Here is a 24,938-nt window from a genome sequence, read left to right as displayed (position 1 = left end):
ATATTGTCTGTCTTTACTGGAAATAATACAAAGAATAAATAATCACAGGGCTGTTTTGTCATGTTGTGTTCCCATGGAGATGAACTATACCTCCTCTGAAAAGAGGTAATAAGAAGCATTTTTTGCTTGAACAGCCACTGGCCAAGATTGCCTTGGAAACATATGCTCGTAATTCATATCTTGTTCTTATAAGCAGCCACCTGGCCCTTGTTGTCAATTTAAAATAAAGATAATCTAGTCTGCAGATAGCAAGAAAAAAACAAACCTTTTTAAGCTGTTGTTATGCTATTATTGCTGGGAAATGGCTCATTTAATGTCTCACTGATAAGTGTTACAACATATATATCCAAAAGCACTGCCAAAATTTTATTTGTGATTGAAAGTCAAAGTCCTTGGGAGAAACGTGTTGTTGAAAACACATGGCAGAAAATACAGAATTATAAGTGAAAATAATAAACTCACCAAGCTGCTGTTCAGGTCTGACGGTCACAGTAAAATGAAGCTGCTTTGCACCTTACTGAGGGGATCCCAACCGATAATGAATTTCCAGGAAATGCCACATTTCATGGTTGTTATCTTGTTATAAGCTGAAAACAAAGACAAAATAAGTATTACAGATGCTCATTTTTGCACAGAACTTTTTAGGAGACTGAACACAAAACTGTATGTTTTAGCTAATTGTGTTGTTTGATGCATATAGCATTTAATATATTGAATCTGTTTCATTTGTAACAGTACATTTTAGACTCTCATTAGTGCACAAGTATAGAGGGACACTTGTTATCTTTGTGATAGGTGATAGATATTAAGGCACGTCATCATCTCATTTTCCAAGAAACACAGAGCTATGGAGCACCTTACCAGGCTGGTGACACACAGCTCTGAGTCCCTCCAGTGCCTGCAAGTCAGCGTGGTGGCTTTGTGCTTCACCTCTGGAGGACCAGATCTCACTACCCAGAGGCAGGAGGGATGTGACAGTGGCAGCAAGTGATGCTTTGGGGCCCCATCACTTCCTGCCTTGGAGCAGTACTCTAACAGTGCAGGCACATGGCCCTACTTATGACGACTGTATCTTCCACTGATAAATCCCTGGCAGCTCCAAACCAGCCATGCTGGGTGCTGCTGGCAGCACAGCCAGAGCTGTGTGATGCCAAGGAAAGGCCGTGGACTTAAGTGCCCAAGGAAGCATGTTAATTTCCTCATCTTTTACTAGTACTTGAGCTGACCTGAAACTATGTAAGAAACAGTTATTAGAGAGACTTCAGTGTAGAAATATTCTTGGAAAATTCCTCTAAAGGATGAAGAGAAAATAAAGGCTTAGCTACAGACATATATTTATTAAAATCCTTTTTCTTTCACCCTGAGCATCCCCTGACTGTAGCTGGTTATCCAGGACGCAATAATCTGGAGCCAAAGTACTATAGAGAGTTATTTTGTATTTTTTGCAGTAATTTTGTTTATTACTAAGTTTTAAAAAATCTTAGACTAAAAGGGTTATTGATAGAAAGGTGCTTATAGTTTTATTCTTTAATTACAAGCCAATTTCTTTGCTGAGTTCTCTGAAAGCTTTTGCAAGCCAAACTCTTAATGAAAATAAACATAGTTTGTTGTAATGCTATTTTGCTATATAGTGAGATTTGACCAAAACTATTCATATACAAACAGAGATGATAAAGAGGATGCAATTGTAAAAGTAAATAGGTTGAAAATGAGCAGATTCTCTCAAGAAAAGTATAGCTATTTAAAGACCAAAGTATCTTTGTTTGCAATACCTGTTACATTACTTCAGCATATGTTTTGAGATGCTCCCTGAAGAGTGAGGAGTCACATTTTCACCACCTAGACATAAAAACAGCAAAAATTGAGCACAGAACTCTTCACATCCTAAATAGAAGCTTAAAACCTATGCCTGATGCCCTAATAAGAAATGTGACCTCTCCAAGCAAACATTTGCCATGCTTACATCCTTAGATCATCATTGCTAAAGCTATACTCTTGCTATACCATTCTGATTATTATTCTGTTATTATAATCTTGGCTATACTGAGGTCTTTTGTTCTGATTGTAAAATGTTAACACCGATCCCCAAAATCAGAAAGATTAACGCAATGAACCATATATATCCATTCATTCATGAGGATTAGAAGACTGCTGCAATGTAACTGAAATTGAAGCAGATGAAACTACAGCATTTTAAACAGCATTGCATCATCCAGTAGCATTTTTTCTTTGTTTGCTTCTATGAATATTTCAGTAAAATATCTACAAGGAACAGAGCAAAACAGTGGCAAGTTCTTGAATTTTTAGATTTTAACCATAAAAATATATTTTTTATACTGAACAGAATGATTCAGGTCATACTATATAAGGTAGGAATATGCAAATTACTTTGAGTCTAAAATGAAACAGCGCACTTCTAAAAATGTAGTTTTCAGTGACCTTCAAAGGCAATTGGATACTTAACTGCCCTTTAGAAACTTCCTTGGGCATATAAGTTGAGAAGAAAGGAGAAACTCAGAGGATGAAGCTTTGAGAAATCAGTGGGAGGAAATTCTTTCCTCTAATCAGATATTGAGAGGGAAAAAAGGTGGGCTATTCAATCGCTGGTCGGGATAACAGACACTACTGTTAGTGTTTTCCTTACGCTGCGGCACAAGCCATTGCAAACTTTAGCACAAACTGCATTAAGAAATACATACCCATCTGTTTTATTTCGGCTCTGCAGTATATTTTCTTTTTTAGCTAGCTAATTAAAACCCCCTGGAGTTCATCTAAGTAGACAAAAAACAAGGAACAGATGAAGACCAGCGAAATAGAAAGAAAACAAAAGGGAACAGAGTCCTAAAACCTCAGATTCTCTCTGGAGAGAAATGGGAGATCTGAATACTGCTCGAGGCCAGTACAATTCAAACTGAAACAGTTTAGTAGGTTCTTAAAACACAGCAGATTTAGCTTGCGTGACAAATCAGAGAGAATGTTTAATAACCTTGAGAACTGTAATAACCATGAGTGCCAACTACTTAACTAATAAAGTATAATTTTGTTATTCCATGAGGGTCACTTCTTACAATCTTTATAGCAGCCTTATATGAGATTTTGAAGATTAAATATTGTTTTTCTTAGTAAAACAAGAGAAACTTTATGAAATTATTAATAACCATCTGAGCTACCTGTTGATTTTTTTAAATTTGTTTTGGTGTTCACTGCTTTGAGGAATCATTCTGTGAGTTTGGCATGGAGAAGTCCAGCCCCCATGTGTTTAAGCAGCTCACCACCTGGCTAAGGAGCAGTTGTCCTGTTCTTACTGGCCAACCCGAACTACAGCCCGGCCTAGAGATTTCAGATCCATTCTGCAAAGCGTGACAAATGTATACATACCTGTACAATAGACTGCATATATCTCCATACCTTTTCCATCTGAAAGGCAAAACACAAAGAGCAAGTTCTGCTCATTGTCTCTCAGCTCCCGAAGTGCCATACCATGCAGCCACATAACCATTATCTTGTTCAAATATTATCTCTGCAGCAGTGACTATAAAAGATGTTACAGATTGCTGGCCTATCCATGCTATTCAGGAAATATAAACAGCAGCACAGCTATGGGTACCTTTGTTCATTGGCTGTTTTATTCCCATTCATTTTAGCAGAGATGTGAACTTTCTAACACGTGCTGAATTCAATCAAGCCTTTTCACGTCGCAAGTACAGTGAGGTTTACCTGAAGTCTAGACCAATATTGTCAGATACATACACAAAATCACTGAGGCAGCTGTTGTCCTGTTAATAATATTTTCAATTCTTTTGCCTTTTTCCACATCTCTCCCATCTCCTGAAGTCCTCAGTGGTTTTTCACATCTATCAGCAGCCAAATATTTGCTTGTTTTCTGAATATTCTTCTGTATGCTCACGAGAGGGAAGCAGGTTGTAGTATTGCCTCTGTAAAAGCAAGCTATGATATCTTATAACCTCTGGTTTGTGAGGGAATGCACTCCAACAGAGCTATCTGGAACATCAGCAGCTGGCAGGCAGGAAAATAGTTGTCAGGAGTGGGTACCTACAAAAGAGTGCTTCAAATATGCTTGTTAGTAGTCTCATTGCTTGTCTGTCTTACCAGACTGTCTCAGGGGATCAAGCTAGAAAAATAGGTATAGCATAGGGTTTTCATAACTGTGCCTTTTCAGAGTGTGTTCACACGCCCTCGGGGCTAGACTGTGCGCACTTTGCACAAAGGAAGAAATACCTTGGGACTGAAGAGAGGGTGCAGCCCCTAGGCATGAGGGCTTAATGGCACTCTGCAGGGGCTCAGCCTCCTCCCTGTGACTCAGTCCTGCGCAGAGCCCAGCCTACTGAGTACACCGAGTGCCGCTTTCAAACGGCCAGTCCATTTCCACTGTTACCTTGGGCAATCATCTAAAGCTGAAGTGGATTTTTAAGTATTAACTTCTAAAAATTAGTATTCAAAACCTGCAGAGAACAATCGTACTTCTTGCAGTACCAGTGTTACCATGCAAGCGGTACACTGCATTTCTTTCCACCTTTTATGTTCTTTTATCTTTCCAAAATAACATACTGTGCCACTGTAACAGAGATAAATGATTCAAACTATTACACTTTCCAACAACTCACACAATTTCCTAGAATAAATGCTAAATTCAGAATTATTCTGAGAGCATTAGACAAAGATAAACTTCAGGGCTGCAGCATACAAAACCAGTGGAGAGCTCCCAGTTGAGACAAAGGGTAGTATACAATATTCAGTGAACTAACACATAATACACTTAAGCACTATAGACACATCAGAAACATTTCTTTAATAGCTTTTACAACTGCTGTTGCGCAAAGAGCTGGCAGCTTTTCTTGCCACGCTATTCCTGACACTTAATCCCTATTTGTTAAAAATACAGATTCTGCCTTAATTACAGACTTTAAAACATGATATTAAAAGGCAATAAATATTTTCACCTCATTTGTAGAACTTTTCAATTGAAAGGCTTTTAAGCTTTGGTAGCTTCTTTTTTCTCTCTCTCTCTTATTTTTTTTCTCCCCACTGTTAAGTATGCAAGCTAGAGATGGTCTTTACTTTTGAAAAGGAAAGGTGCAATTCTCCAGATGCTGGCAATTGCAACTCTAAACTAAATAACAGGTACTAGAAGCAGTACTAGAATAACAGCACACAGAGGGCAATCTGGGGCTTCAAGATAATATTTGCTTTACTAGTTTTTGATGCACAAATACATGATTTACTTAGCAGGATTAGGAAGTAGTATTAATACCCCTTGTTTTCATCGTAGCTGGTAACAAAAGGTAAAATGGTAAAGAGGTTTAAAAAAGCATCCTTTTTTCCTCCTCCTTTTCTCTTTTCCTATCTTTGCCTTGCTTTCGTAGATACATATAGCTGTTTAGCAAGGGTAGAGACTGCATGAGGGGGATAGAAGGATTAAAATGTTTTGGTCTGTAAGCAAAGCAGCATTGTGCAAACTGCTTCTCAGTGGGATACCCTTGCACAGGTGCCATTGGATCCATAAAGTGCAAGGTAGGAGATAATGAAGTACTCATTATTATGCTACTCAAGAGGTTTCAAGATTTCCAAGTAAATTTCAACTGCTGTGGCCACCTCAGTTTGTAGTAGTTGAACATCCCTTGTTTACATCAAAAACATGGTTGGGAATAATTTTTGAGGTGGCTGGAAGCACGGAGAGCCTTTTCTTTTGTACATCTCAAGCACAAGGTTAAGGTGGCCAAGAGCAGTAGTCCACCAAGTGCAGATGGGAGAGGGGGGAAAGGTGCAGAGCTCTGACCCCAAGAAAGCACAGAAAGCCTGATGGGAAAAGCTGCAAGGTGACAGCAGGACCCTGGTTTACTCCCTCCTTACCCTTCTCATTTCCTTGATGGGAACATCTCTGAACGTTTTTCAAGTACAGGCTCTCTGCAATTAGACACCTAAATGTGGGTTGACTACTTCTGTCATGTTTTGTAAACAGTCCAGGGTAAATTCCAGCTGCCTGAAGTTTTGTCTGTACTCAAACTCTCCAGGACTGGAGGAGGATGCCAGCCAGTTACACACTGTGGAGTTTTCCTCCCGCTGCAAAGCCTCCTTGCACAAACTCAGCTCTGTGGGACAAACTGTGCTGCTAGGTTTAGACATAAACAAACCAGAAAAAAAACAGAGGGCCAGGAAACAGGCTTCGCACCAGTCTGCCCTGCAGCACTGATATAAACAGCTCAAGCTACCAATGCCTGAAACATCACTAGGGTCACAGACCATAAAAAGGGGATGTTAACTGCAGGTGCCTGAGGATAAGATCATTCACTAGAGTGAGTACAAAGGATCCAGTGCTGCTGCAACTGCTGAGAGGTTTGGCAGAGAGTTTAAAAGAGATTTGAAACTGCACTTAGGTTTCCAGACTCTCCTGCATTACTTCTTTTCCTGGATATTATTGGCCAAACTACAATCCAAGAATTATTTTTCTTTCCTTATGTTGGCAAGCCCTAGGCTAAAGAGCCATATTGATAGTACGAAAGCCACAGGCTTCCCGGCATAACTCTTCTCTGCACATTTCACACAAGAAGGTGATGCCTTCTTCCATAGCAGGAAACAAGCCAAAGGATAAGGCATGTTTCTCCTCTGCTCTGAGCATAAATTATCCACTCCTCCCCCACATTTATAGTTTATGATTAAAAAGGAAAGCAGTAAGTACAAGTTGCTACTGATTGAAATAGTTTCCTGTTTCCATCTTGTAGTTCCCACAGAAAATTGCCACTTGAAAAATGAAAAGAAGGAAAAGAGCTTTTCAGAAATCATGTTTTTTCACAGGTGACAGGATAGCTTTTCCTAAGCCTATACTTAGCCTAAAATTGTGCTATGTTTTAGAAAGATAAGCCCAGCAGCTGATTAACAAATGCTACTCTCATCTTGAATTACTTAGAAGCTCTGTAGAGGTCATATTAGCACCAAATGAGATGGTTCTAATCAGGGGCATAACAGCAAATACAGATTGGTTTCTAATTAATGCAAAATTAAGTGGTCATTGGGGATGCTGATTTAAGCCTCTAGAAAAACAATTTCAAACTCCCTTTTTGCTGTTCAGCATCTATTAAAGAACAGTGTTCCTAAAGAAAGAATGGTGTCCCTAACATGGGTGGTGAGAAAGGTCGGAACTGAGGGCACATCTGAGAGTATCTCACTGCGTTTAAAAGCTTCAAATAATATAACTTAAGCCAAAGAACTCAATGACTCAAAAATGGTCTGACTAGATGTTTACTTCAAGCAACAAATTCAAAAACTACATCTCAGACTTCCTATACACATTCTCCTGAAGGCTATATACACCTCTCACATACACAACCTAGTAATAAGGATAGTTATCTAATAACTTTGGACCGTATGCAACTGAGCCTACCTACAACATGAATATTCACCCTCTCCACTTCAATGAACTTCTTGAGTATTTTTAGCATAAAAATATTTTTGCACTTACCTGAAAACAGTTTTTCAGTCTGTAGAGATCCCATCTGAATAACATGTAGTGCTGTCCAAATGCAAATAATCAATATAAGAAGAAGCTTCATAAAATTCAAACAAGTGTATTAGAAATTCAATGGGCAAAATCATGTAAAAATTAGTCTAAATTACATTTCAGAGCTGGACTCGAGACATTTAATGACATGGAAATTAGGAATAGTATATCTAAAAAATTTCTGTTGAAAGACAGCTTTCATTCATTTAGAACATATTTGTTTTAAAATCACTGTGTGCAATGAAATATCAAATATGTATCTACAAGCACTATCTACAGTTCTACAAGCAAGTGTATCTAACAAGCACTACTATATGTATTCCTGTCATTACTCTCCTAACTGTTACAGATCCCAAAAGCTCATATTGACATCCTATAATAGTTCGACTCAGTATGATTGAAGCTGTAGATGCAGTCTAAAAGAGGAATGCTGATGTCGCATTAATATTTTGCCACTTCATTTCTAGCATTGTGAAGCAAGATCAATTTTTTGAAATGACAAAATGAATGAAGTACAAGTGCCATAATAGATATAGCTGGTAACATGTAATTTGCAGGTTTTAATCTTTCCTCACTGTGATTACCTTTGGGCATCTGTTATTAGGTGCTACATAGCTGATCTTCATGGAGGACAACTTGATGGTTTAGGTGACTGACAGTGGGAAAACAGAGCCATTCACATCTGCAAAATACTACATTAAATCCTTTTAAAATTCACAGATAAGACATTGTAATTCATTGGCTGGCCTACTGGAGGCATTGCTCTTAGTTCAGCTTTAAATGAAATGGTCACAAAACATAGCACAGTGCTTGTGGAGATAATCTCAAAGCAGACTTGCTTATTCTTTACAAGTAAATGCACTGGAGGCTGAATTACCACTGATCCTTACACCTAGAAGCACAACAGGACCATATTTAACTCTCTAGAATGTCTCTTTTTTGTCCTAAATTAACCCAAATCTGACTTTGAAATACTGTACCTTATCCTGCATTTTCATGTAATAAATATTGATTAAAATCTCCAGGCACAATTTTAAAAGTTCCTGTTTTCATAGCTGCAGGATGCCAATTAATGAAGGAAAGGAATGCAGTTCACTTGAGAAACTGCAGAGATACATTGCCAGTAATGACAAGGAAAATATACAGATCAGCAGATATATCATACTCTAGAAAATACATAACCTTTAACAATTGCAGTAATTGTTTTTCCTTTGTACTTACATATCCTGGTACAGATAAAGAACTGTCATTACTTACAAAGGTTGACACAAAATTAGGCAATGAAAATAATAGCTGTAAAACAGATGAGCAGATGAAGTAGATGGATACTGCCTAAAATGTCTCTCTTGGAACACAGCATTAGACTGTTTTAACTTTGGAGGTGTCTTAAACTAAGCTCAGTTAAGACCGTATTTTACACTTGACAACTCCTGGAGAATATATTAGAGCCTCAGTTTCTTCATGCTCCGTACAGAGCCTCTGTCTAGAGCAGGGTGTGAGCTTAGTCTCTGACTAAATAAAAAGCTCTACTCCCTATTGCTGGCAAACACAACAACAGTTAAATATATTACCATAACGACAGACTACAGCAATACTTTCCATTTCAGTTGTGAAGGCTGACTGAGTAATCTAGGTGCTGTCTATTGCAGCATTTGAATTTGCCTCAACAAAACTGCAAACACACACACACGTGTAAAGACGACCTGTCTCCTGCGTGCAGGGAGCACAGCCAGGGCCTTCTAGACACACTTCAGGGGAAGGCTCTTGGTCACCTAGTAGGTCACCGTACTTCTCATAGAAGCACAAGGTGGAAAAGGCGGAAACAGTGGTGGAAGGTGGAAAAGTTATAAAGATAGGAATTAAAAACAGACTTGTGGAACAGAGACAGAGTGGAATAAGATGGGTCTTCTGTGAAGGCACAGTTCCAAATCATCTGCCTCATTAGCTGTAGACAGACACTTTTGTTTTATCAGCAGGAGAACACACCAATTATTATTTCCAACACTGGGCTGCTGTCAGCTTTGTAGACTCCAAAGAGAAACACAGAGAAAAAAATAGACGTGCACTTTTCTTCTCAGACTCTGAGGAAACCACATTCCCATGTGTGATGATAATATGGCCCAGATCAAGACATGGTCTCTGAACCACAATTCCACATACGAATGCCTGCTTGATTGATGCATTTTGCTTGGAATGTATGTTTGCAATGGAGCAGAAATACCATTTATTAGCTTTATCACTTAATAATAATCATTAGTTTAAAAATTGCCCATTATATTCCATAAACTAGTTTTAAATGCTCTATCTTAACTAAATTTCCATGTTTTTAAAAATGAGTTCCATGGTTTACATGTGTAAAATTTATTTTGGCTCACATTTTAAGTTCAACAACTCATGAAGTACAGATTAAGCTAACAGGTCAGACTGTGCTAGGCCATGAACTGGAAAACACATTTCAAATGTTAGTAGGCACCCTGTCCAGGGGATCATATTAGAGCTGATGTGGAGTTCAGCCCTCCAGAAGCCTATATGAACGTAAGATCCCCAGCAGCCTATGTGTGGTAAGCACAAATTAATTCATAGTGATTGAACACACAAGTCTATTTCATTAGGAGATTCAAAACTGAATGTCAAAAAGAAAATGATTATAAATACATGCAGGTTCTGATTTTTCCAGGCCAAAAATGGTAACAAACTTCTATATCAACCAACTTCTATATCAACTGAGAACAAAAATGTTGGTTTTCTTAGATTTGTCAGCTCAAGATTTCACAGATAATTAAGGCCTGTGTATTTGAACAGTCCACATCATTCCATTTTCCAGATTCTTGTATTACCACACAGTCTTCATTTCTTAGATTATTTGGTTCTCCAGTATTCCATTTTGAGTAAGTTACAGCCCCTCCGCTCAGGTACACAAACCTGCCCTCAGTCTGTGCATCAGATATCCCTATATGAGCTTGCCTTGCAGGTCTCAGTAAGTCTTTTAAAGCTGTATTCTCAGCATCATTCCTAGGAGAAGCAAGCATACTTCCAGCTCTCGCACAAAGGGATTTTCCATTTTCAAAAGTATCTTGGTTTCCAGTTGAGACAAACATTTTTTTACCAATGCTTCTGATGTTCTTTAAAATCAAAGCTAGAAACAAAAATGAACACCAAACAGACTTATACTATAAATTGAGGATGGTATAATTATATAACTATAATTATATAACTGTAGTTATTTTCCATAATATCACAGTTGTACTTTGCAAATAGTTAACACCAGTTATAAACAGACTACTCATTGCAGTAGTAGGCAGAATCCAAAGGAAGTCAAACAAAATAAATATCTGCAAATAGCAAATCTGTGCTTTAAGAAAACCGGATTTTCACAAGACCTGGATCACGAGTCCTGTTTTAATATTTTTTGTTCCCAGTTCATGCATTATTACGGTTCTTGAATCAGGAACTTAAGGAACTCGTGCTCTAACGTAAATCACAAGCATGACAAAATAGCTTGCCAGGTTTCAATGCAAAAAACCAGAGATCAATTAAAATTCATGAAGAGGAACCGAGCTGCAATTAGGAGATCTTCTGTACCCATCAGCTTTATCACAGAAATTCATGGTATCACACAAAATAAAGCTGAAAGACTGTAATGAAATTCAGGGTTTAAAGCAATAGAGCAGAAAGAGGAGACACAGGGACAGCTTTAGCAAGTCTGTACAACCGAATATTTGTCCTGAAAATTTAAATAATCTCAGGAGAGATAGGAATCTGTAGCTCACACACCTGTCAGGTTTTCATGAAAAACCAATGGAAAGTGAGGCTTTTGATCATTTAGTAGATAAAACAGGGCTTGCAATAACTCTTTTGAAACTCAGTTGCTGTCTGTAACAGGCAAGTTATTTTAACTTATTGTCTCAAACATGTTTCCAGGAGTAGTGTGAAGTCTGTCCACCACCTTATAACAACTATACAAAAAATGTGACATATGCATAGTTAAATTTTCCCTGATACTGTGAGAATGGTTACAGCGCAATGCTCCTGTGGGCAAGGGAACCTCTGCTCACCTCCTGTTTTAGATACCCTTTTCTAGGGCATTGATATACAAGCACGGGAGAAAACGGAGATGGCTGAAGGGATTACTGCTACCAGCTGTTCAGCCTCTCCACGTTCTGCAGCTTCTTGCCCCAGTTTCAGGTTACCATCAGCCTTTTCACACAACTATGGCTTCAAAGTTGTGCTTTCTGCAGGGAAGACACCCCCCTTGGAAGGATGATCAGAGCTACATGACTTGCCTCTGCTGATGCTTATGCTGTGCTAAACTGTAGACTGTGCCACTTCCTTCCAAATTAACCTAAGAACAGTAATGGACCCTGTGCCTTTCCTACTGCGGCATTTGTACCAGTATAGTAATGCAAGGATGAGACATTCTTTGAAAATTTTCACACAGTATCTCTTGAGAGATTACTTACAGCCAGGCTTACACAGACAGCATCCCAACCCCTGTCTACTCATAGAAAACTGTCTAGAACTGAGGCAGTGAGAGAGAGATAACACATCACTTAAAGCACAAATGACCACAGAACATTAGCCGGTCCCGCAGTTCATGTAACAAAGCCCTTGAGCTGTATGTTGGCAAAGAGATCCTTGAAGTTTGGCAGGTCAGTTCAGGAAGGATGTAAAGTATGCAGTGAGAAAGCATTTAAGTAATGACCATCTCCCATGAGCAACACAAGAGAAAATTGCAATATTTGTTTCAACCTACTGTTTTCAGTTCCTTCTCCAGCACAAGCATGCCCATCATATCACAAAGCCAAAAAGAAAACTAAAGAATGATTGTATCTTACCATTTTTGTATCTATTTAATTCATCTTCCAAAACCTTGAGTTTTGTTTCCAAAGCAGTTACTTGTCTCTGCAGGCCATCGGTTGCTACAACTAGAAGTTTATGGTATTATTTAGTAATTTATATTAAAACGACTACACAGCTACTGTCTTTGATGTAATGTGATGCCATGTGAGAGAACTGTTTGTTTTCCAGAGCAGAAACCACAGGCCACATTGCAGATTTGTTCCCTGGGAAACTGTGCCACTGGGAGAGCTGCATCCCTTAGTGCGATGGATGCTTGGGTGAACTTTGAATTCTCAGGGTTGACAAGGTCATTCCCTATACAGCTGGAAAAGCCCAGTTCTCAAAGGCAAAACACACGTGTAAACATTTTAAATGAATTAAATGTAAAGCAGAAAACGCACGATCAGTCAAAGAATGAAAGGAAAAATGCTGTTTATAATATGAGCCAGAGGGTTTGTTTTTTCATTCACAGACAATAAAGTAATGACTCATTCCAGGCACTTTTTTCCCCAGTTATATTGGGCAACTCATCTCCTAAGTAACAGACAGTTTATCTTTCTGCTCTTCACACTTGTGTGAATCACACCTTCCCTCAAATGATGTTATAAGAATATCAGACATTAACACAAATATTTTAAGGAAAATATAATAAAAAATTGAAAACTAGATTATAGAAACATGAGAATTTTATTTCTTACTTCCTTGTTCTCCTTTTTGTCCTTTCTCTCCTCGTGGTCCTACATCTCCTTTCATTCCAGGAGGTCCTGCTTTTCCAGGAAAACCCTGCAGACCTCTCAATCCTTCTCCTAGAGTTTGATTTAAAAGAAAATGGTTTTATTGTTTTCTGAGACAATTCTCCCACCATGTTTTCTTACTGCTTGGAGGGAATGCCAAACACAGGAGTAGTTTAACAACAAGCAATGGTGTGCAGAAGGCACAAAGAGACAGAAGACACTCCTAGGAAGATAGGTTGCAAGGTCCAGCTGAGAATAGGGGATAAAATGGAATATGTTTGGGAAAAAACAGTTAATGTTGATAAATAAGCAGGAAACAGATGATGTGGGTAGGGCCATCTGTCAGTTTTCCTCTTCAAGGAAGCTTTTCAAGAGCAAAGTAAAGCCCCTACATTCTCACCTAGCAGCCACAGAAATAATGCAGAGCATAAGATAACTTCCATGATTTCTTAATACTCACTTGTTATTTTAAATTTTTATGAAGCACCGTAAGATGCATCTGCACTTTATTCTTGATGAACTTGTTCTGAGAAATACTCAACATTTGAGTTTTGTATACAAGACACAAAACTAGCCTCAAATTCAAAGTGACAGCTTTTCATAGAAACAATGGAGGCTGGGTATTCATTTTCTATGGAGATTAAAAAAACAAAACCACAATAAGATAGATGTTATCTCAAAAGAATAATAATATACAATATGCAGCTTGAACATCAAGGAAGCAAAAAATAGAGCATGGCCAGGAGTCCTAACTCAGTGGAAAGGAGGGGAATGTGGCATCTAGCAACATCCCCAAGGGACTACAGCACTATATTAACTTGTAATTGTCATCAATAACATTTCAATTCGTCTTTGTCCGAATCTTTAAATCTTTCATTATGGGTCAAATACTACCCTCACCTCTACCAGAAAATTGTTCCTGTGGAAATAATCATTTGCTAGGAACATATTTACCATTACTACACCATTACTTCAATGAAAAATCACTTCGATGGAAAATTCCTTACTACATCTATTTATGACAATGAAAGTCCAATGAAATAAACACTTGTTATTGCAGAGGTACACATGGTCTAAAACCAGCCACACACAATATCACAATATAAAATCACAATATATTATCTAGAAAATGAGCTAAATCATAATAAAGGTTAAGGATACCTCTGAAACAGTTATTTAAACAGGTAGTGCTGGATTTACTTATTTCAACTATGAAATTGCAGAGGGCAATCTGAGGATATGTGGCACTGAAAATGTGTATACAGAATATCAATATACACCACTGAAATTTTATGTCTTAGATCATATGCAGTGGTATTGGTACTGATGAGAGTTTGCTTTGATGTTGAAAAGCAATTATCTAATGCCAAGCTCTGTGGTAAGCACCTGACAACACAGGATATGGTAAGAAAGAATACAACTCTGTATGTACTTATTAAATGTTTGGACTGAAATGATGTGGCATCTTGGGAGAGCTGGTGACTTGGTTCTATTGTGTGACAGATAGCACTTGCTGATCTGTTTGTTGTTTGCAGCAATTGTTTGACAAATCATGTCTTGGGGGAATTCAGTTGTTGGGACTTAGTTTGAAGCAATCCAATTATGATCATCAGATTAGTAGCCAACTCTAGCAAGCATGATTTCTGGTTTTGAGAGCCGGCCCCTGGAAAGGAAAAGCAGACATAATTTAGTATGGTATTGTAGGAAACTCTGTAAGTGGTTCAGAGTACAAATGGTACATTCAGATCAAAATCTCATTGCATCTCTGTTTTATGGGCTGTTGCGAAAATGTGGTTTTTATTTATTTATTATTATTATTACTCATTTCTTAAAAGCCAGGTATCCAGACTAGAATTATAAATGCAGAAAGTGCTTTATAGATAGATAGCTTCCTGCAATTGTACAGAACCTACATAAGGTTAATGGGACAAAAAAAGGAGAAACGTTAAAAAAGAAAAATGAAGGAATGGAAGAAGTATAAAATAAGACTAAAGAGATGATAAAGAGTGTTAAAAATGAAGTATTGCTAAATGCTCATAGCTCTGTACCTGGGTCTCCCTTTTCACCTTTGGGACCATCTCTTCCATCTCTGCCTGGTAAACCATTGACCGCAGGAGCACTGCACTGAATTACCGGGCAGGAATACCTATTCTCTTCAGGTTTATCTGTGTTAACTGAACTTGTTAACATCATCGGTGAAATCCAAAGTACCAGGGCACTGAAAGGCTGAAGGAGAGTCATTGCTAGGTCCACAGATCTGCAAAAAATAAGGCAGATTCATACCACAAATTTCTCCATTTACATCATTTTAAAGGGTTGCCTAGCGAAGAGTTGCCTACAATGCTCAGAAAATATACTTGTCTTCAGTCAAAAGACCAAGAACAGGGGATAGTGCCTGAACCATTTCATGTATAAAAAACAGAAGAGAAGCAGCCAAGCTCATAAGAATCTGAAAATCTCAAGGTGTAATGAAAATACCTAATAGAAACAGTCATCCATCTCACATGCTGCAAATCCACTCTAATGTTTTCTTCATTGTATATGTAAACTTAAAACATTTCTCTTTATGCCAAACGAGTCACACACAATTACAGTTTGGGACAAATCCTAAACTCTCCAACTATTGCATCTCTGCAGGGATGCTTCTGTTCACAGCTATCAGGATGTCTAAATCTATACTGATTAATCTATTTCTCTTAATAACGTCTTCACTGCCAGCAAACATCCACAGCTTAACAGGACAAAAATTTCATGTGTGTTTAAGTAGTTATGATCTGATTGCCTCCCAGTTTCTCCTTTCACACCTTGTACATTAATAAGATACATTTCTTTCTCAGTATTACACCTTAGAGCTGAAGTTCTCTTGGATTCCAGATCTGCAATACTTTGCTGCCCTCTCTGAGCAGAATAGTAACAGGCAATAACATCATGCTCTGCATGATGTTTCGACAAGTTGCACCACTGTAATTATCCTCCATTTTAATATGATAGCCAAATTCGATGCAATCACGTCCTATGTATTTTGTGTTTAACTGAAAACCAACCAACCAACAACAAAAAAACAAAAACCCTACGGCAAACACAAGCTGACAAACTTTTATAGTAAATGAGTGCTAAGTCAATTGACTTTATTTTCTCCCAGTTCTATCAGTCAATTTAAAATAGCAAACAAGTTTAAGGAAGTTCTGCTAGGTTAACAGAGATTAGGGTAAGGAATCAAATCCAGCATGAATATTGGTAATAATGTCAATTATTTCTCTTTAGTTTAAGCTTCAGGAAAAATTTCCCATAGAGAGCAGACTCCCTAGTCATGTTTTATCTGATAAAGTACAATGCAAAGCGTAATCACTAGCATATTAATTACTGTGAGAACATTATCATTAGAAAAGAAAAAGCAGAGCTTAAGAAGCACTACTTTTCTGTATACTTCTCTGTGCTGCTACTTTTAGGCTCAGATCAAAATCTGGAGCAATGGCCTATTATAAAATAAAATATGGTAAAGTATTTAGATGGTCGATATAACAAAGCTAGAATCTTAGTTTATATTTTTTAGCCAGCTTCATGAATGAAGCCAGTTCTTGTCATCCCTCTATGGGTTTCTTTCTGCTGGATTTTTATACTATGTTAATTATCCAGTACCAGGGAAGTTGATATCACTGCAGTCTCCCATGAACTCAGTAAGAAAAAAATACTAATAATGGTCCAATAAAAGAAAAATTGAAAACAAAATGCTAAGCTCACAGAAAAGTGCTTTCCCTAGAGAGAATCCCTCTCATACAGATCTTTGTTGTTTTTGCCTACTAACCTGCCCAACCTATGTCCTTCCTACAACCTATTTACCTCCCAGGTTTTCCAAGTTGACCACCCCATTTCTTTATTCTAGGAGATACAAAGTGCCTGTTTACCTTTGTGAAATTGGAGGCAGGGTTTCCTAGCAGCTAAGTCACTTCCCAAATAGATTAATGATAGTTTGCACCAACAGTAGTTTAGTTAAAAATGCAAAATGTTCCAAATTTCTCTGAAAAATCTAAGGGAGATAAAATAGGAAAAACAGATTTTGCAATCCATATTTAGATTTAGAGGAGATGGAGAATCCCGCATGTAGGATCATACTAAGTGTGGGTGTAACGACACTCCTTGGGTCCCGAGGCTTACACAGTTGCAGAATTTCTCAGCAGAGAGATTAAAATCAGACTCTGAAAGATGTCATGAAAATTCTTTTATATTTAGGAAGCTAGTTAGCTCTGGAGTAGATATAGGAGATACTATTTCAAGATATAAATCTCAGGAAATTCTTCCATTCCTCCATAAAAGGTGCTTTAGGACATGATTCACCCAATGCAGGTAAACAGTGGGGAATGGATCGTGGAAAAGGCAGCTAGGAGTCATTGCTCCAGTCCTAGTCAAAGCAGTAACAGCTCTGAGCCATCAGCCCCAAAATCTGAGTTTGACAGCACAGGACAGCCTTATTAAGTCAATCACTGGGAAACTGTTCCTCAAAAGTATATATTACATTTATAGGGGCCAGAAATTAAACTGACAGATCACATATTGCTAACATTCCTCCTCAATAGCTTGTCATGCACTGGTAGGGCAGCCAACAGAACTCCTTTCTAAGCAGCATGTCTGTACCTGCAAGGGTTGCAGGGCCTCAGTATGGTCAAATAGTTATCAGAGCAAAAGAGAGCTGTACTTACCAGCACCTTTACCTGATCAGTACACAGTGAAACTCTTATCACTCTGTTGGCTTTCCTGACAGCCAGCGTGACAGAACGTAGTAGAGAAGAACTGGAAAAGACACTTGCTGGATTTTTATCTTGGGGACAAGCCTGCCAAGAGGAAAAAAATCCCTTACATTTCTACTAAAAGCTGTAATTTTGTGCTTTATTTTGGGAAGAGGTGGCTTACTGGCTTATCTCTGTCTTGCACAACACTAGTGATTGCCTACTTCAACCTTACCACCCTATTTACATGTTATTGCATACGACATTCTGGGATTAAGCCCTTTGATCTTTGCATGGCCTTGGAGAGATATTGACTGTGTTACAGTACAACCAACCAACCAACAAAAAATCAGAATACCTGCAGGTACCAAACATTTTGACTGCAAGATGTTTCCCCTTTATTCAGTCAATGGTTTAATTTTCAAACTGGTGATGAGGCTAAATTCTCAGTAGAGCTTGCATGTCCATCCAATTATGGTACTATTCTGTAGACATGAAACATACTGTAGCAAAAACAGTGTGTCTGGGGGGATATTGCCATGGGTAGCTCTGCAAAATGAGTAACAAAATACAGTTTTGAGGAAGAGATGTCTCTGGCACCTCTGCTTGCAGAAAACTTCCTTGCCTTGTGTGAGGAAGCCCTGTTTGACATCTCCAGCTGCAAAAATCAAATCAAAATCTCCATACCTGCAGCAGCAGGAGTGATTTTTTTCCTAAGGTCCTGTTTCTGGGGCTGATATTCTCCGATGTGATCGAGTCAGATACAGATGTTGTAGCCTGTCAGGCTGCATCTCTATCTTTTCTGTTCAGGAGCTAGAATAAATTTAGTGTCAGTAACAATAAAATGAAAACATCAAATCAGAGCAGTGCTGTTTTTCAGATGTGATTTGCTAAAATCATTATAGACCCAATACCATTAAACAGGAATTTGGAATTAGAGATGTATTTCTTTAAATAGGAAGCTGGAATTTCCATACCAACCTTTGCTATTTTGGCTAAGAGCCTGAATGTGGTACCCATTTGCTGCCAACATGTGACATCCAAGGTTCATGTTGTCACCTTGTAACCCATGAAAACATCTGTTTTATTTTTCTGGTTTATTTATCCCTGTTGCAATTCTCTGAAGGTCCCTTGCCTGCAGAAGTGGAAGCATGTGGTAGATAGGGTTCTTAGCAATTTCCCTACTCCCAGTTCTCACCTGCTCAGAACAACAAACAGTATCATGTGAAGCATCTTTTTGAACTGTAGTTTATCACACAGGAGAAATGTTACTAAGCTGTACCACAACAGCATGTTTATGCACTGTCCAAGCCTACGGGACTATTGTAAATTCCTGCATTTAGTGACAAATAAAAATCATAAGGGCAAGCGGTTCATTATTCAAAATTATTAGAAGGTTTTCTTCAAGGAATTTGTCATTTCATTTTCTATCGCCTTATTTGTATACAGACTTCCCTTCCTCCAGAATTGAGTACTCAGCTCCTCACTATTTAGATGCTTGAATGTATCTTCTTTCTGTATATCATTCTTTGTGGGAATGGTCTTTTCTTATGTCTGTCTGCTCTTTGATGTATGGTGCTGCTCTCTGCAAATTTCCTTGGAGAAGCAAACAGCCCAGCACGTGAGAACACTTGGCTTTTGAAGTTTAAAGTTGACTTTGGAGCCATCAGTTTTGAGTACTCTTCACCAGCAGCAATATCATATGGGAATAACAGAAGTGGGAGCTATATCCAATTATTTTCATCACAGCATAGCAAGGGTGACAGCTTCTAGAGGCTTGCAAAGGAATATATGGCTAAAGTAGTGGATAGAAACGCACAGCCAGCTCATTGATTCACTTTGATGTCAGACCAACAGCGTGCTCTTATCTCCAAACCAGGAGCTTAAAAAGTATTTCAAACTTTTCATGGAGAAAACTAGAGGCAGGATTAAAGAGTTCTGAAGAACAAGACTCTAGGAATAACCTTGTTTCAGAAAAACCTCAGACCAGGCATTACGGAGCACAAGTCTTAATAGGTGCTCATACAGAGAGCTTAATTAAAGCCCTTAGAAAGATGTAAAGTGGAAGCTGTCCTGTGCAGGATCTTTTTCTTCTGAATTAGTAGTGATTTATCCCTTGCCTGTGTAACCTACCATGCATCCGTACTTCTGCACAGCAAGAAGGATGGAGCAGAGCCGAAGCTCTTAGTCTATTTCTTTTCACTTGTCAGCCAGCCCCAAAGACTATTCATCCACATAGTTGTTTCCCGTGTTGGTCCACCACCTCGAGTCATTCCTCACTAATGGTAAAATCTTTGGATGTTCTGTGCCCACTCTATGTATTAAGAGCAAGGTAAAATTATCAATTGTCATGAGAGACGGAAATTTCTATAGCAGGACACACTAGGAACAATGCCACGGCAATTAACACAGATAAGTAGGAATAGGAATAATATTGTGATTAAAATTATAGTCTCACCCTTTGTTCACTGTAGCAGTTAGTATAAGTATCAACATGTAGAAAAGTCCGAGTTCATGTTACTGGAGTCTGTCTATAAAAATAGAGACCTAAAAAAGTCATTCCCAGCAAGTTTCCAGTGGGTGTTAATGATAACTAGATATTCCTTTATTTATTTTTCTATCATGGGCCAAGTAGCCAGGAAACTAGGTACAAAACTGATAGCAACTCCTCCTCCCTTAAACTTTAAATGATTGCATTTTAGTCTGGACCTATGCTTATAAACCAAAAACTACTTCTGTTTTTTTGTTTTTGTTTTTTAAATTAAAAACAGACTCTATAGAGATGCTGGTCTATAGTTCAAAGTTAGCAAGACTGAACATAGTCTTTAGAGAAGCAGTAAGACAGTGAGATGAATCTGAAGCAGACCAGACAAAAACAAACAATTTTCTTCACTTAGAGGAAGTTCAGGTGTGTTTGAGGTTTCAGACAAAGTTCACAATTCACATAGCACCTCCTCACACAGGGAACAGATTGCTAAGAACACACATACTGAGTGCCTCCTTTTCTTTTGAATATTAGCTGCTTAAGCTTCCATCTACCTGAGCTAAAAAGCATCCGCGCTTTTACAGCTCATAAAATATCATGTCTAATTTCCAGATTTTCACTTTACTTACAAAAGATGATGTAGAATGCCACTCCTGTAAGATGAGTTGCTCAGTTTGTTAATTGATAAGTCAAGTAAAGAATTCTGGACGTTTTTCTCTGTACTGAAAGAAAAACTTGTCAAACACAGGCCTCTCCAAGCACATGACAGATGAAACTCACATACTGTTGAAGTATCAGAAGCCGTAAATACATTTTACTTCTCAATTTAAGTGCACATTGAGAAAGATTTTGTGACAATTTAGATAAAAATCCAGATATAATTTCACATAGATTTGCTAGCACACAATAGTGTCTGGTTGTACTGAAAATTCTTTAATATGCACAGTAAAGCTTGCAAAGCATGGGGAAGTTACTGAGATTAGACACTCAGGGATGTGTCTTAGGTGTGATTATGGGATCAATTAAATACTTTTCCTGTTTCAGCAGGATCTTGCCTTTCTGTCTTTTAATGATTCTAGAAACGAGTCAGTCGTTAGCAGGATTTTCAGGACTTGCATTTGCACAGCTGATCCAGAAGTCTACGACAAGGGAGAACAAGAGAGGTTAACCACTCAACTGAAAGCACAGTCGATAATGAATAAAGTGGCCAGGAAGTGACCTCTGGTGGACAGCAACAAGAGTGTTAAATATGCATATGTACTCGGGAGAGTAGCTTATTCATTTAACTACTTTACATCCACTGACTTGAATATCATCTAATATTATACCATAATCAAACTTTCTCCTTAAACCAGAATCATTTAATGCAAAAATTGGAAACCAATACCAGAATGGTAAAGTTTTGAATCATAAACTTTAGGAACCTCTGTATCAAAAAGGATTATTGACTTTGCATATAGTAACACTATACTTTTAATAAAGTGAACCAAAGGCAATCTTTCAGGTGATATAAAATTACAAGCAATTTCAAAGGGAACAGGGTCCTCTTTTGAAGGCATGCCAGTAATTCTACAAAGCACATGCTTTTCACAGACAGGGTGAGGTGGTGGAATCTGCCACTTTCAGCACACGCAAGGTGCTGATCACAGCCTCTGTACTAAATCATGAAAACTTTTATAGCTATGCACTAAAATACAGAACATCCCTAAAGACCTCATCTATTCCCAACTAAATATTGCTGAGGAGAATTGTAAGCTTTGGAATTCCTTTTGATATTTTGGGGCCCATATTTGCAGAGTGCATGCACATTCAGAGAGACCGTGAACTTTGTGCAGATCTATGTGAGATTGCAAGCTCCCTCTTGATGGTTAGAGTCACTTGCCCTTCCTACTGTTTCTCAGTTTCCACCTGGAAACTCCAAGAGCTTCTCGCATGGGTCTAACAGTAAATACTGGAGAAGGTTTGCTGTATAGAAATAACACAGTGGAATTGTTCCCAAGGAAAACCAGTCTGTCTTGGCAACGGTTGTCCTGGCAACAAAGTCTCCTAGCAGAGGATCATGGCCACTGATCCACGGAAAGTGATCCATGAGTCATTTTTCTCACGGCTGGGGAACAGAGCTGAGAGCCCCCCACCATTTGGCTTTTCCCCCAGCTCACGTTGTGAGGAGCTCCTACGAGCCAAAGAAGTTAACTGGAATTCTGCCTTTCGACCATGGATCCAGAGCATACTAATTACAAGGCATATTAATAGGCAGCACCCTTACAGGCAATTTTTTTTTTTTTTTTTTTTTTTAGCTAGTCATGTTAAGAAGTGGCTTAGCTCTCCAGTAGGAGACAAAAATTGCACTGGAAAATAACTTTCAAGTGTAAGTAAAGACAGCCACGACAGTACTAAGCAAAGCACAGATAAAAGTAGCAGAACACGTTTCTGTCTAAGATCTTCAGAAGTTCATGTGAAAGCTTTGAAGAGCTGCACAGCTTTCAAAGGAAGGCTGCACTGCACTTGTAGCTGCACAGCCCCAGACCTGAGCCCAGCCGAAGATGAGGGCATGCATCAGACGCACATCAGGGAGCTAGAACCGTGAGCTCTTACCTTAGACAGTGCTTCCATGCTCAGCTCTCCCTGGCTGCGCGTTATGACTTGATTGCTCTTGATTGCTGAAGTGGCATTACTGCAAGTCTGTATCACTCCAGGACAAAGCATGTGCTATGTTAATCACAGCTCTTTCCCCAGCATAGCATATAGCTAGCACTCATTGATTAAACGAACAAGGGGTTGAGCAGTGAGCAGAAACTTCCACTACCATGATTTGAAACCGATACGTTATAAGAATCAGGAGAACTACCTGGGTCCATTCGGGCTCAAAAGGTCCATCACGAGGGTGAGGATGAGCAGGGCTGCACCAGGATGCCCGGGTCCAGAATCAGCAGGGCTTCCAGCCATTTCTCAGAAACGGATCTGAAAGAAACATTCCTGTTTCAGAAAACATGACTTTTTAATAAAAGCATTTTGTTCTGGGATATTTCTCACAGTTCATTCTACTTCTTTTATATGAACTATGCCAAACTATGCATATGATTATTAAGTCATGAATATTTGGACACATGGCATTTTCATATAAGAGGAATGCACAAGAGTTTATTAGATGATAATGCAGCCATCGCATGAACTAATCTTTGCAGAAAAAGATTTGAAGCAGAATAACTTTTTTTTTCAGCAGTTTACACTTCTTTTTCCATTACCTGCACAGTAAATGTTTCAGGAGGCTGTTAGGCAGGTGGACTAACAGAGACTGTCAAGGAGGGAGAAAAAAGCACCTGTGGCAATAAATCATACGGACTGAAAACTGCATAGAAAATACTTGGAGCTATGTAAAATCCCACTTCTAACCTAAACTAGTAAACAACTTGAAAAAATGAGCGCAGACATAAAAATTATGAACTGACTACAAATCAGCTGCAAACACATTAAAGGCCTGTATTTGTTCGAATACATTATTCATAATGAATAATTTGAGCAGTAGTTGTATGCAATTTATGTTGTATAAACTTAAGTAAATACTTGTAACCAAAAGCTGATTTAAAGAATTAATGAGCAATCTCTAAATAAAATTCTATTACTAAATAACTCCCTCCCCAAGTTGCAAAGCCATATGTTTCCTTCAGCATGTATTCCAATATTTCTATGAGCAGCTAAGCCTTGTAATGTTGGGATACTGACAGTTTATGCCTGATGAAGCTTTTGCTAAACAGGGGAAGAAACAATTGTTTTTGAGAAATCCTTAAAGTATTTAAGGTTCAACAGCAACACCACCTGTACATAGGTTTACTGTATGTAGTTACATTTCTAATCAAGGATCAATTTTTTAACAATTTTTGGTAAAGGAATAGAAGGATTTTTTTTGCCTCTACCAAAGCACTTCCACTGACCTCCTGCGCTCGTTTAGACATGAAACATAGAAATGAACATCTCAGGTGTTGCAATACAGTGTAGCATGTCTGCACAGTCTGAATTGATGTACCACACTGGCACATCAGTTGTGCTTTTTAGTGACTATAAGCAATTAAGAAATTCACATTTCACATGTCTTTTAGTCAGCTGTGTCAAAATCTTTTCCTACACACCATGACACGCTAATGTCATTTTAACTTTCAACAAGAAAACAGCTAAGTACTATTACCAGTTAGATACACATGCAAACAATAAGCACAACTTCACCAAAGACTTCTTTCTACACCCAGGATCTCCTTCCCCTGTCAACTCTTCCTTCCCATCACTACCTGGCAAAATATCTCTAATATGGGTACAATAAAAAGCATGTCCACATACCTGAGGGACTGTGCTTACATCTCAGTCCACAGCTTTGAACTCAGTGATGGCTGCAGAGAAGAATGATAACTGGATTTGATTTGCACAAACTTCACACACTTCTGCACTAATTCTGGACTAAATTTGAATATTAGGTCAAACGCAAACAAGTCGTGCTAAAGCAATATCAACAGAGGCATTAGTAAACCAGGTGGTTTTGAACTGTTGGAGATAATGAAGAATGTATACAAATGAACCCACCCTCCAGCTATTACACCCCCAAATTATTATCCAAACAGAGGGAAGAACTTCTGTGGCTTTAACAGTTA

General features: G+C 38.4%; 2 protein-coding genes across 11 annotated transcripts in view; one reads left to right on the top strand and one right to left on the bottom strand.

Annotated features, from left to right (window-relative positions):
- LOC310902395 (uncharacterized protein) overlaps window positions 1-24,938 on the top strand; it is a 115,854-nt gene that overhangs the window by 31,126 nt on the left and 59,790 nt on the right. Inside the window, exon 5 of one of the 7 annotated variants that reach the window (XR_014586692.1) lies at window positions 836-1,651. The exons of 5 other annotated variants lie outside the window; for them this stretch is intronic. The gene's annotated coding sequence lies outside the window, so the exon portion shown is untranslated. Of the gene's footprint in view, window positions 1-795; window positions 811-835; window positions 1,652-24,938 lie in introns of those variants that run through there. One more of the 7 variants, XR_014586693.1, reaches the window with a different exon arrangement.
- Window positions 462-23,276, bottom strand: LOC310902385 (mannose-binding protein-like). 4 transcript variants are annotated; one of them, XR_014586688.1, is made up of 8 exons: window positions 18,501-23,276; window positions 18,172-18,362; window positions 17,787-17,918; window positions 15,138-15,346; window positions 13,054-13,161; window positions 12,352-12,441; window positions 1,773-10,652; window positions 462-587 (listed from the first exon to the last, which is right to left on the bottom strand). XR_014586688.1 is itself a non-coding variant. In XM_083843877.1 (6 exons), the coding sequence occupies exons 3-6, from the start codon at window positions 15,328-15,330 to the stop codon at window positions 10,273-10,275; spliced, it is 771 nt and encodes a 256-aa protein (XP_083700003.1). In that variant the 5' UTR covers window positions 15,331-15,346; window positions 17,787-17,918; window positions 17,998-18,139; the 3' UTR covers window positions 9,862-10,272. The 4 variants fall into 4 exon arrangements, 3 of the variants coding, with proteins under 3 accessions (XP_083700003.1, XP_083700002.1, XP_083700004.1); XM_083843877.1 differs by lacking the exons at window positions 462-587; window positions 18,172-18,362; window positions 18,501-23,276 and adding an exon at window positions 17,998-18,139 and having other exon boundaries at window positions 9,862-10,652; XM_083843876.1 differs by lacking the exons at window positions 462-587; window positions 18,172-18,362; window positions 18,501-23,276 and having other exon boundaries at window positions 9,862-10,652; window positions 17,787-18,150.

Source organism: Anser anser, assembly GCF_964211835.1.
Source record: "Anser anser genome assembly, chromosome: 7".
Classification (NCBI taxonomy): domain Eukaryota; kingdom Metazoa; phylum Chordata; class Aves; order Anseriformes; family Anatidae; genus Anser; species Anser anser.
The sequence above is the reverse complement of the archived record's forward strand: the minus strand, read 5'-3'. Positions and strand labels throughout refer to the sequence as shown.

What these genes read in the sequence shown, in the direction of transcription:
- LOC310902385 (XM_083843876.1), bottom strand. Translation starts at nt 15,330, where the DNA reads ATGACTCTCCTTCAGCCTTTCAGTGCCCTGGTACTTTGGATTTCACCG. An exon ending in ACAAAAAGGAGAACAAGGAA is followed by an intron (nt 12,442 to 13,053) that starts GTAAGAAATAAA and finishes ATAAACTTCTAG; the next exon opens with TTGTAGCAACCGATGGCCTG. An exon ending in ATTAAATAGATACAAAAATG is followed by an intron (nt 10,653 to 12,351) that starts GTAAGATACAAT and finishes TTTTGTTTCTAG; the next exon opens with CTTTGATTTTAAAGAACATC.